Raw genomic sequence first — 13,515 nt, 5'->3', positions numbered from 1 at the left:
AATCTCTTATCTCTAACCTCATTCTTATCGTACATGCAAGATCTGCATTTTCAGGCATTTCCTTCTACATGTCCCAGTAGCATTTTAAATTTAACATGTCTCGAGAGAAATCATTATCTTACTCATGACATCTGTTTTGGTATTCCTTTATTTTGTTTTTACAGCTTTATTGAAACATAATTTATATACCATAAAGTGCACCTATTTTAGCTCTATCAATGACTTTTATCAAATTTGCAACCGCCTCAACAATCCACTTGTAGAATATTTCCATCATTCTAAAAACATCCTTTATGCTCATTTGCATAATTTCCTTTTCCCAGCCCCAGTCCTAAGCAATCATTAATCTATTCCTGTCTCTTTTGATTTGCCTTTTCTAAAGATTTCTTATAAATGGAATCATACAATATGTGGTTTATGTGACTGGCTTCTTTCACTTAGCATGTTTTGTTTTAATTTTTTTTAAACTTAAAGGATATGTTATTGGTTATAAATGTCTAGGTTCAAAATTCTTTACCTTTAACACTTCAAATGTTATCCCATTGTCTTCTTTTTTTTTAACATCTTTATTGGAGTATAACCGCTTTACAATGGTGTGTTAGGTTCTGCTTTATAACAAAGTGAATCAGCTATTTATATACATATATCCCCATATCTCCTCTCTCTTGCATCTCCCTCCCGCCCTCCCTATCCCGCCCCTCTAGGTGGTCACAAAGCACCGAGCTGATCTCCTTGTGCTATGCGGCTGCTTCCCACTAGCTATCGATTTTACATTTGGTAGTGTATATATGTCCATGCCACTCTCTCACTTCATCCCAGCTTACCCTTCCCCCTCCCCGTGTCCTCAAGTCCATTCTCTACATCTGCGTCTTTATTCCTGTCCTGCCCCTAGGTTCTTCAGAAGCTTTTTTTTTTTTTTAAGATTCCATATATTTCTGTTAGCATATGGTATTTGTTTTTCTCTTTCTGACTTACTTCACTGTGTATGACAGACTCTAGGTCCAGCCACCTCACAACAAATAACTCAATTTCATTTCTTTTTATAGCTGAGTAATATTCCATTTGTATATATGTGCCACATCTTCTTTATCCATTCATCTGTGATGGACACTTAGGTTGCTTCCATGTCCTGGCTATTGTAAATAGAGCTGCAATGAACATTGTGGTACATGACTCTTTTTGAATTATGGTTTTCTCAGGGTATATGCCCAGTAGCGGGATTGCTGGGTCATATGGTAGTGCTACTTTTAGTTTTTTAAGGAACCTGCATACTGTTCTCCATAGTGGCTGTATCAATTTACATTCCCACCAACAGTGCAAGAGGGTTTCCTTCTCTCCACAACTTCTCCAGCATTTATTGTTTGTAGATTTTTTGATGATGGCCATTCTGACAGGTGTGAGGTGATACCTCATTGTAGTTTTGATTTGCATTTCTCTAATGATTAGTGATGTTGAGCATCCTTTCATGTGTTTGTTGGCAATCTGTATATGTTCTTTAGAGAAATGTCTATTTAGGTCTTCTGCCCATTTTTGGATTGGGTTGTTTGTTTTTTTGATATTGAGCTGCTGGTAAATTTTGGAGATTAGTCCTTTGTCAGTTGCTTCATTTACAAATATTTTCTCCCATTCTAAGGGCTGTCTTTTCGTCTTGTTTATGGTTTCCTTTGCTGTGCAAAAGGTTTTAAGTTTCATTAGGTCCCATTTATTTATTTTTGTTTTTATTTCCATTTCTCTAGGAGGTGTGTCAAAAAGGATCTTGCTGTGATTTATGTCATAGAGTGTTCTGCCTATGTTTGCTTCTAAGAGTTTTAAAGTGTCTGGCCTTACATTTAGGTATTTAATCCATTTTGAGTTTATTTTTGTGTATGGTGTTAGGGAGTGTTCTAATTTCATTCTTTTACATGTAGCTGTCCGGTTTTTCCAGCATCACTTATTGAAGAGGCTGTCTTTTCTCCATTGTATGTTCTTGCCTCCTTTGTTGTAAATTAGGTGCCCATATGTGCGGGGGTTTATCTCTGGGCATTCTATCCTGTACCATTGATCTATATTTCTGTTTTTGTGCCAGTACCATACTGTCTTGATTAGTGTAGCTTTGTAGTATAGTCTGAAGTCCAGGAGCCTGATCCCTCCAGCTCTTTTTTTTCTTTCTCAAGATTGCTTTGGCTATTTGGGGTCTTTTGTGTTTCCATACAAATTGTGAAATTTTTTGTTCTAGTTCTGTGAAAAATGCCAGTGGTAGTTTGGTAGGGATTGCATTGAATCTGTAGATTGCTTTGGGTAGTATAGTCATTTTCACAATGTTTCTTCCAATCCAAGAACATGGTATATCTCTCCATCTGTTTGTATCATCTTTAATTTCTTTCATCAGTGTCTTATAGTTTTCTGCATACAGGTCTTTTGTCTCCTTAGGTAGGTTTATTCCTAGGTACTTTATTCTTTTTGTTGCAATGGTAAATGGGAGTGTTTCCTTAATTTCTCTTTCAGATTTTTCATCATTAGTGTATAGGAATGCAAGAGACTTCTGTGCATTAATTTTGTATCCTGCTACTTTACCAAATTCATTGATTAGCTCTAGTAGTTTTCTGGTAGCATCTTTAGGATTCTGTATGTATAGTATCATGCCATCTGCAAACAGTGACAGCTTTACTTCTTTTCCGATTTGGATTCCTTTTATTTCTTTTTCTTCTCTGATTGCTGTGGATAAAACTTCCAAAACTATGTTGAATAATAGTGGTGAGAGCAGACAACCTTGTCTTGTTCTTGATCTTAGAGGAAATGGTTTCAGTTTTTCACCATTGAGAATGATGTTGGCTGTGGGTTTGTCATATATGGCCTTTATTTGTTGAGGTAAGTTCCCTCCATGCCTACTTTCTAGAGGGTTTTTATCATAAATCGGTGTTGAATTTTGTCAAAAAGCTTTTTCTGCATCTATTGAGATGATCATATGGTTTTTCTCCTTCAATTTGTTAGTATGGTGTATCACATTGATTGATTTGTGTATATTGAAGAATCCTTGCATTCCTGGGATAAACCCAACTTGATCATGGTGTATGATCCTTTTAATGTGCTGTTGGATTCTGTTTGCTAGTATTTTGCTGAGGATTTTTGCATCTATGTTCATCAGTGATATTGCCCTGTTGTTTTCTTTCTTTGTGACATCTTTGTCTGGTTTTGGTATCAGGGTGATGGTGGCCTCGTAGAATGAGTTTGGGAGTGTTCCTCGATCTGCTATATTTTGGAAGAGTTTGAGAAGGATAGGTGTTAGCTCTTCTCTAAATGTTTGATAGAATTCGCCTGTGAAGCCATCTGGTCCTGGGCTTTTGTTTGTTGGAAGATTTTTAATCACAGTCTCAATTTTAGTGCTTGTGATTGGTCTGTTCATATTTTCTATTTCTTCCTGGTTCAGTCTTGGAAGGTTTGCTTTTCTAAAAATTTGTCCATTTCTTCCAGGTTGTCCATTTTATTGGCATATAGTTGCTTGTAGTAATCTCTCATGATCCTTTGTATTTCTGCAGCGTCAGTTGTTACTTCTCCTTTTTCATTTCTAGTTCTATTGATTTGAGTCTTCTCCCTTTTTTTTCTTGATGAATCTGGCTAATGGTTTATCAATTTTGTTTATCTTCTCAAAGAACCAGCTTTTAGTTTTATTGATCTTTGCTATTGTTTCCTTCATTTCTTTTTCATTTATTTCTGATGTGATCTTTATGATTTCTTTCCTTCTGCTAACGTTGGGTTTTTTTTGTTCTTCTTTCTCTAATTGCTTTAGGTGTAAGGTTAGGTTGTTTATTTGAGATGTTTCTTGTTTCTTGAGGTAGAATTGTATTGCTAGAAACTTCCGTCTTAGAACTGCTTTTGCCACATCCCATAGGTTTTGGGTCGTCGTGTTTCCATTGTCATTTGTTTCTAGGTATTTTTTTGATTTCCTCTTTGATTTCTACAGTGATCTCTTGGTTATTAAGTAGTGTATTGTTTAGCCTCCATTTGTTTGTATTTTTTACAGATTTTTTCCTGTAATTGGTATCTAGTCTCATAGTGTTGTGGTCAGAAAAGATACTTGATATGATTTCAGTTTTCTTAAATTTACGAAGGCTTGATCTGTGACCCAATGTATGATCTATCCTGGAGAATGTGCCATGAGCACTTGAGAAGAAAGTGTAATCTGCTGTTTTTGGATGGAATGTCCTATAAATATCAATTAAGTCCATCTTGTTTAATGTATCTTTTAAAGCTTGTGTTTCCTTATTTATTTTCATTTTGGATGATCTCTCCATTGGTGAAAGTGGGGTGTTAAAGTCCCCTACTATGATTGTGTTACTGTCGATTTCCCCTTTTATGGCTGTTAGCATTTGCCTTATGTATTGAGGTGCTCCTATGTTGGGTGTGTAAATATTTACAATTGTTATATCTTCTTCTTGGTTTGATCTCTTGATCATTATGTAGTGTCCTTCTTTGTCTCTTGTAATAGTCTTTATTTTAAAGTCTATTTTGTCTGATATGAGAATTGCTACTGCAGCTTTCTTTTGATTTCCATTTGCATGGAATATCTTTTTCCATCCCCTCACTTTCAGTCTGTTATGTGTCACTAGGTCTGAAGTGGTTCTCTTGTAGACAGCATATATATGGGTCTTGTTTTTGTATCCATTCAGCCAGTCTATGTCTTTTGGTTGGAGCATTTAATCCATTTACATTTAAGGTAGTTATCAATATGTATGTTCCTATTACCATTTTCTTAATTGTTTTGGGTTTGTCGTTTTAGGTCTTTTCCTTCTCTTGTGTTTCCTGCCTAGAGAAGTTCCTTTAGCATTTGTTGTAAAGCTGGTTTGGTGGTGCTGAATTCTCTTAGCTTTTGCTTGTCTGTAAAGGTTTTAATTTCTCTGTTGAATCTGAACGAGATCCTTGCTGGGTAGAGTAATCTTGGTTGTATGTTTTTCCCTTTCATCACTTTAAATATGTCCTGCCACTCCCTTCTGGCTTGCAGAGTGTCTGCTGAAAGATCAGCTGTTAACCTTATGGGGATTCCCTTGTATGTTATTTGTTGTTTCTCCCTTGCTGCTTTTAATATTTTTTCTCTGTATTTAATTTTTGATAGTTTGATTAATATGTATCTTGGCATGTTTGTCCTTGGATTTATCCTGTATGGGACTCTCTGGGCTTCCTGGACTTGATTGACTATTTCCTTTCCCATATTAGGGAAGTTTTCAACTATAATCTCTTCAAATATTTTCTCAGTCCGTTTCTTCTTCTCTTCTTCTTCTGGGACCCCTATAATTCGAATGTTGGTATGTTTAATGTTTTCCCAGAGGTCTCTGAGACTGTCCTCAATTCTTTTCATTCTTTTTTCTTTATTCATCTCTGTGGTACTTATTTACACTATTTTATCTTCCAGGTCACTTATCCATTCTTCTGCCTCAGTTATTCTGCTCTTGATACCTTCTAGAGAATTTTTAATTTCATTTACTGTGTTGTTCATCATTGTTTGTTTGCTGTTTAGTTCTTCTAGGTCCTTGTTAAACGTTTCTTGTATTTTCTCCATTCTATTTCCAAGATTTTGGATCATCTTTACTATCATTACTCTGAATTCTTTTTCAGGTAGACTGCCTATTTCCTCCTCATTTGTTTGGTGTGGTGGGTTTTTACCTTGCTCCTTCATCTGCTGTATGTTTCTCTGTCTTCTCATTTTGCTTAACTTTCTGTGTTTGTGGTCTCCTTTTCTCAGGCTGCAGTATCGTAGTTCCCGTTGTTTTTGGTGTCTGTCCCCAGTGGCTAACGTTGGTTCTGTGTGTTGTGTAGGCTTCTTGGTGGAGGGGACTGGTGCCTCTGTTCTGGTGGATGAGGCTGGCTTTTGTCTTTCTGGTGGGCAGGACCGCGTCTGGTGGTGTGTTTTGGGGTGTCTGTGACCTTATTATGATACTAGACATCCTCTCTGCTAATGGGTGGGGTTGTGTTCCTGTCTTGCTAGTTGTTTGGCATAGGGTGTCCAGCACTGTAGCTTGCTGGTCGTTGAGTGGAGCTGGGTCTTAACGTTGAGATGGAGATATCTGGGAGAGCTTTCGCTGTTTGATATTACGTGGAGCCAACAGGTCTCTTGTGGACCAATGTCCTGAACTCGGCTCTCCCACCTCAGAGGCACAGGCCTGACACTCGGCCAGAGCACCAAGACCCTGTCAGCCACACGGCTCAGAAGCAAAGGGGAAAGAAAAGAAATACGAAAATAAAATATAATAAAATAAAGTTACTAAAAAATAAAAAAAATTGTTAAAAATAAAAAAGATTAAAAAGTAATTTAAAAAAAAAAGACAGAAAGAAGAGAGCAACCAAACCAAAAAACAAATCCACTAATGATAACAAGCACTAAAAACTATACCAAAAAAAAAAAAAAAAAGGACAGACTGAAATCTAGGAGAAATGGTAAAAGCAAAGCTATACAGGCAAAATCACCCACAGTCCGCCGCCTCAATTTTGGGATGATTCGTTGTCTATTCAGGTATTCCAGAGATGCAGGGTACAGGAAGTTGATTGTGGAGATTTAATCCCCTGCTCCTGAGGCTGCTGGGAGAGATTTCCCTTTCTCTTCTTTGTTCGCATAGCTCCTGGGGTTCAGCTTTGGATTTGGCCCCGCCTCTGCGTGTAGGTCGCCTGAGGGCATCTGTTCTTTGCTCAGACAGGACAGAGTTAAAGTAGCAGCTGATTGGGGGCTCTGGCTCACTCAGGCCAGGGGGAGGGATGAGTACGGAATGCGAGGCTAGCCTGCGCTGGCAGAGGCCAGTGTGACATTGCACCAGCCTGAGGCATGCCGTGTGTTCTCCCGGGGAAGTTGTCCCTGGATCACAGGACCCTGGCAGTGGTGGCGTGCACAGGCTCCCGGGAGGGGAGGTGTGGATAGTGACCTGTGCTTGCACACAGGCTTCTTGGTTGCTGTAGCAGCAACCTTAGCATTTCATGCCTGTCTCTGGTGTCCACGCTAATAACCGTGGCTTGCGCCCATCTCTGAAGCTCGTTTAAGCAGTGCTCTGAATCCCCTCTCCTCACGCACCCCGAAACAATGATCTCTTGCCTCTTAGGCAGTTCCAGACTTTTTCCTGGACTCCCTCCCGGCTAGCTGTGGTGCACTAGCCCCCTTCAGGCTGTGTTCATGCCCCCAACCCCAGTCCTCTCCCTGGGATCTGAACTCCGAAGACGAAGCCTCAGCTCCCAGCCCCAACCCGCCCCTGCAGGTGAGCCGACAAGCCTCTCAGGCTGGTGAGTGCTGGTCAGCACCAATCCTCTGTGTGGGAATCTCTCCGCTTTGCCCTCTGCACCCCTGTTGCTGCGCTCTCCTCTGTGGCTCCGAAGCTTTCCCCCCGCCAACCCCCGTCTCCGCCAGTGAAGGGGCTTCCTAGTGAGTGGAAATTTTTCCTCCTTCACAGCTCCCTCCCAGAGGTGCAGGTCCCGTCCCTATTCTTTTGTCTCTGTTTTTTCTTTTGCCCTACCCAGGTATGTGGGGAGTTTCTTGCCTTTTGGGAAATCTGAAGTCTTCTGCCAGCGTTCAGTAGGTGTTCTGTAGGAGTTGTTCCACATGTAGATGTATTTCTGATGTATTTGTGGGGAGGAAGGTGATCTCCACGTCTTACTCCTCCGCCATCTTGAAGGTCTCCCCCCACTTAACATGTTTTTGAAGTTAATTCATGTTGTAACATGTACCAATACTTCATTCCTTTTTACTGCTGAGTAGTACTCCATTGTATGGTTGTACCACATTTTGTTTATCTGTTTATCAGTTGATGGACATTTGAGTTGTTTTCTAGCTTGGGGCATTATGAATAATGTTCTAAGCATTACACTCCTATCTTTGTGTGGACCCATATTTCCATATCTCTTGGATACATTTATGGCAAATTTATGTTTAACTTTTTAAGAAACTTTCAGATTATTTTGCAAAGTGACGGTACCATTTTACAGTCCCACCAGCAATGTATGAGAGGTCTAGTTTCTCTTTGTTATTGTCTGTCATATTTATTATAGCCATTCTAGTAGGGTGTGAAATGGTATCTCATTGTGGTTTTAATATACATTTCCCTAATGGATACTTGAATGTTAGCCTTGATTTTTCTTTCTTTTGTACCCTGCTCGCCCATTCTGTGGGTGTACCTATTAAGTATATCTTTAATTCTCTCCTTTATCCTCATTCCCATTGCTTTATTTCTTCACTATTCTTAATTGTTAAAATGTCCTCCAAATAGTTTTCTCTGATACCAGTTCCTCGGCAGGTTGCAATCTATTTTCTACACTGCTATCAAAATGAATTTTCTAAAATGTAGATGTGATCATGCCACTTCTTTGCTAAAAACCTTTCAAAGTATCCCCATTACTTTTCAGATAGAGCCACTATTTGAACCCTGCTTATTTTACAAGATCTATTCTTACCACTCCTTCCCCCACCATCCTATCCTCTTATGAACTCACATACACTCCACACACATACTCTGCACACATCCTGACCTGTAATCTACCTGCAGTTATCAGAATACATTAGGATTTTCTTTCTTCTGTGCCTTTGAACATGCTGTTACCTCTGTCTGGAATGTTCATCCATCTCTGTTTACAAACTCTTACTCATTCCTCAAGGCTCAGCACAAATAAAACTCCCTCTTGGAATCTTTCTCTGATTCTCCTTAATAGTTAAGCTTTGTTTTTTTGTGTGTTATTATAGTGACATAAATAGGTGTCTGTGAGACTATATTTGGTTGAATTGCATGAAATTATCATTTTAAGCCCAATTATCATTTTAAGCCGAAATATGGTTTTTATGTCAGCCTACAACATTTTTGTAGTTACCTGTTTTTGTTCATGTGTCTATTATTTGTTAACAATAGCAGGCCGTGTACAACGTATTTGTTGATAGATGCATGAACAAATTATTCTTAAAGACCATGGCTTTTATTTAGAGTGAAAAGTCAACTTGAAAAACGTTAGGTCTTCTTCTTTAGAATCATGTAGCCTCAAAGGTTAAGTTTATTTGTATTGTGTGAAAAATTATTAATACCAAACCAACTGCCATGATATGTCTCCTAATAAATACATCTTGAATATCCTGAATGAAGTCACAGATTATTATCTCTCACATACAATTTAGTAGTCATTTTCATGTTAGTGGACAGCATCATAGTTCCATAGTTCAAATCAAATAATAAAGGTGACTGATTTTTCATAAAAATATCATTTTAAAATTGAAACACTGTAAGCTAACAAAATTGTATATATATGTGTGTGTATATATGTATGTGTGTGTATGTATAAGATTGTAACTATGTAAAAATTGCCTTTGAATGTGGAAGATAATAGTAATGAAAAGAATTGTTCTCAGAATATGAATTATATGAGATTATTTTAATATTTTCTTAAAAGAGCAAATGTACTCGTTTCCATGTTTTACATCAAACAAGGAGTCACGTCTGAATTGTGGTTTTAGAAATGATAACCATCTGAATGGTTGGCATACTTTAGGTAATTACGTGCTGAAGAACCCCGTACTTCATTTTAAACAAAATTATAGTTTTTGTCAATATTTTAAGTTATTTATGATTTTTAAACCTCATAGCTTCCCTTAATGCATGTATTACAGCTTTGTTATAGTTTGCAGATGGTTATATTGCCATCAATATTAGTCATGTTCAGTGATTATATTCACTTCATATTGCACATGTCATTGTATACGTGCTGTATTGTAACTATTACCTTCTTTCAGTTTTATAAGTACTTCAAATCACCGTTTGTATAAACGTTACACGTTTTGTAAGGAAATTCCTTTTTTTGAAAAACCCCAGGGAACACTTGTCCACTAACTCCATATTCAAATTCCTTTTCTTCACAAAGTTGTACAACACTTTGGAATTATTCAGACATGCAGAGATAAATTAGGAGTCTAAAGAGTGTGGTTTACTTTATAACTTACAGAATTGGACAGTGATTTGAGAGTGCAGCTTTTAGTACAACTTCTTTTCTAAATAAAATTCTGCTCCATTTGCAACTCTGAACATGTGGACTGAAAGGGGTGGTTCCCTTGGCTGGAGCCTGACCTCTGTGCACACCTTGGTCTTTGTCTCCACCGCGCCCACACTGCACACTGCAGCCATATAAATCAGATTTTTGACGTGTTATAAAGGGCAAGGCACAGCTGCTCCAGACTGCATTGTTCAAAAACTTTTGAAATGCTGCATATCCAACAAAATTTATTGTTTGTATGAATGTGAGTTTTTATTGAGGTAAGCCTTGTTTCTGTAGAAAAAGAAACTCATATGATGAGCCAGTGATTATTTCAAATTAAATAGGTTTAACTTCTGTCTTTCTCTCTCTCATTGCTTGTCTGTTTAAGAAAGAGTGACTGGCTTTGAGAGAAGGCCTTGATTATTACACCTGTGTTAATAGAAAGTTGTTGATTGAGATTTCTGTTATAAAGTCTTTCTGCTTAAGTCAGGAGTGAGTCTCTTTTATAAAAAGAAATTGAGAGCATGTAATCATAATGTAAGTATAAATCTGTCATCTTTTCAACTGTATTTTGTAATTCCTTTGTTTCTGTTATAGCAGATAACTTCATATATAGCTACTTTGCTTTGCTAGATGCCAGATATTTTTTAAAAGGCATTTGTATATTGGTAAATGTAATGTGCAATCTACAGTAAATTTGAAAGTACTTTATAAAATTTTTAAAAGTTTTATAGAAATGCAAACCTTTTAAAATGCTATTAGTTTTTTCTATAGTGTGTTTTTTGGCCATTTTTAATAAACTGAAAAATAGAAAGTTGTTCTGTTAAAGTCAAATTAGAATAAGCTTTAGGAAAAGTTAAAATGTCAATTCAAGTCATTCAGTTTCACTTACTGACTCATATCTTTCATATATAATCTCATATAGTATACTACTAATTTAACAATGTTTATTAAAAGTAAAACATTAGACGTTTATTCAGAGAGAGATTTAAGAGTACATTCATTATATTATTTAGGCAATGATTTGTATCTGGTGCATTTATACTGCTTGTTGATCTTTTAGTTTTATCTGTTCAGATGTTTTTATTGATATGTGATAAGTATCTAAAAAAATGGATGCTCTAACCAAAGCATTTTGTCCCTAGCCTTTAAATGTCTTATTTCATCGTTTAAAAGAATATTACTGTTACAATATTTGACATTTTATAATGCTCTCAAAAGAAGATAATTTTTCCTAAATTGTTAATTTTAGGTGCTGTTTTTCCACCCTAAACTTTTGACCAGAATGAAACTATTTAAAAATTAAGATGCCAACAGGTAATTTCCTTGTAAGTTTATACTTTTGTCAATGTGTGTCACATAGAAATAGAACCAAAAAACAAATGTATATTAACACAAGGCTATATTTTTCCCCATCTAAATTGTCCTAGAAATATGGAATACCTTGGTTTTGAAAGACCTTCCTTTATAAATGAAACTATTTTATTTTAGACCTATATTTTATCACTTTTTACAAACTGACAATTCTGGCTTACTCTAAATCTGATAACACTTTACAAATAAGTAAATGAAATCAGAATAAAAATAGATTCAGAGATAGTGATTCAGGTTAGATGAGTATTCTTTACTGATAAAATAGCAAGTGCTGAGTCATGACTGGTTGTAATCTTATTAAAAACAAGGACATTAATTTCAGCCACAGGAAACATTCTGCGATAAAGTTGACACTCCACCCTCAATGGAGAAACCCTATGTGATGACTTCCATGATTCTAGCATAATGTAATGTCAACTGGGATTTTATTTGTTAGCCAAATTGTTCCTGAAGAGTTGTAAGAATTATCTTATTAAAGTTGTTGGTTGTAAGAAGCATGGCATGTGTAAAAAAGAAAAAATCTAAAAGATTTGTTCTGGTTGTTTACTTTCTTTCTTTTTCCACTTAAATTCTTTGTAGTTCTGTTTTCCTCTTTACATTTTTATACTTTTATAATTGTAATGTGATGGTGAACGAATCTTCTCAATTCTAAGTAAAAGGAAAGTTTTAAAATTTCAAATTCTGATAGTGAAGACATCTGGTTCTATAGCAGTTACATCTTAAGGGTATTGATATCTTAGTGGCAATAAATGCTAGATAACTTTTTAAAATTAGTATGCTATTTTTTAAAATGCTAATTGGAATAATGCCATTTTCTTCTTCACAATAGATTCTATGTCACTTTCTGGACAGAACCAATCAGGAACCAACAATGTGCGATTTTAAAGCATGTGATTCCCCCTTCAGGACCAAAAGATAAAGCATTCAGCAATTTGCTTTTCTAATCATAAATAGTAGTATACAGTAGTATAATGACTCAATGATTCTACTATGTATTTCTAAATTTTTCTGTCTGATGGTTTTGGTGGGATTTTTTTTTAATGGTGGAGGAGGAGGTAGAGGCTGGAAAGAAGGAGAGGTACCAAGAGAGAAAGGGAAGGCAAAGAGAGAAAGAACATAAAGGAAAGGTCAAAGATAAAGAAGGAAGAAAGGATGGAGAAAGAGGAGGAGAGAAAGGAAGCAAGAGAGAAATGGAGGTTTATTTTCTTAATATTCTGAAATTTTTGCTATATATCAGATGAGACTTAGGTTTTCAATTTTACTGAGAACTTTAGATATGTCCTTTATAGTTACTAGTTATTACCTAAAATTCCTTTGCAAACCAAACCTAATAAGATTATATTCTTGTTTTTTTGATGTTAAAAATTGTCATATGTAGAAATATTTAAGATGATTTTGGACATCAGAATTTTACTTAATAATCTAAATTTTTTTCCCACAACAATTTCAGACTTTAATGTATTTGAGACCTTAAAGGAAAGATAGGAATCTAAATATACACTTGGGACAGAAGAAACTCTAAGCAAAGCTGCAGAATCTATGTACTAAATGAGAAAGCCACTATTTATTTTAAGATCATAATCGCCTCCTTTAATCTAGTATAGAGATTCCCTATTTCTGTAATATAGCTTTTAACTCCATTATAATTAATGACCATATCTTCAAGACAGATTAATTTTTTTCCTCAAAGGAATAGAAGTCCCTGCTTATCAAATAAGGAATAAGATTAAGTCCTTCATTTTAAGAAACAAGTCTTTGTTCTGATTTTTAGAATTACTACTTCAGTGTAAGATACTTGGTCCTTTTCCTTGTTTTATTAGAAAAACTATAATTTGTTTTTCTCTATTTTATTTATGTATATGTTTTAGATCATGAAGAGCCCTGTGGTCCCAGTCATAGGTCATTTTGCCTGAATGGAGGGATTTGTTATGTGATACCTACTATTCCCAGCCCGTTTGTAGTGAGTGAAATGGACGGGGGGAGAGGGTGATTTTATTTTTATCATCTACTAACTTCTTTGAGAAGTGATAAATAATTGAACAAAGAGTATAAGATGAAAAAGTGTGAGGAACACTCTTCATATTATAGAGAACAAAATTATGGTTTTAAAATAAAAACAAAGCAAAGTGCAAATCACAATCTCAAAAGTGTTTATTTTGAAAATTGGTATGTGGTAGC

General features: G+C 36.0%; 1 protein-coding gene across 7 annotated transcripts in view; it reads left to right on the top strand.

Moving 5' to 3' along the window:
* The window catches only part of NRG4 (neuregulin 4), a 127,846-nt gene that overhangs the window by 37,790 nt on the left and 76,541 nt on the right, over positions 1 to 13,515 (top strand). For all 7 annotated transcript variants that reach the window (XM_036841642.1, XM_036841640.1, XM_036841638.1 and 4 more), the window contains 2 exons: positions 11,216 to 11,280; positions 13,206 to 13,294. In XM_036841642.1, coding sequence (XP_036697537.1) covers positions 11,271 to 11,280; positions 13,206 to 13,294 — 99 coding nt within the window. In that variant the 5' untranslated portion in view covers positions 11,216 to 11,270. The remainder of the gene's footprint in view (positions 1 to 11,215; positions 11,281 to 13,205; positions 13,295 to 13,515) is intronic.

The sequence above is a fragment of the Balaenoptera musculus genome, chromosome 2 (genome assembly GCF_009873245.2).
Source record: "Balaenoptera musculus isolate JJ_BM4_2016_0621 chromosome 2, mBalMus1.pri.v3, whole genome shotgun sequence".
NCBI classification, from domain to species: domain Eukaryota; kingdom Metazoa; phylum Chordata; class Mammalia; order Artiodactyla; family Balaenopteridae; genus Balaenoptera; species Balaenoptera musculus.
The sequence above is the reverse complement of the archived record's forward strand: the minus strand, read 5'-3'. Positions and strand labels throughout refer to the sequence as shown.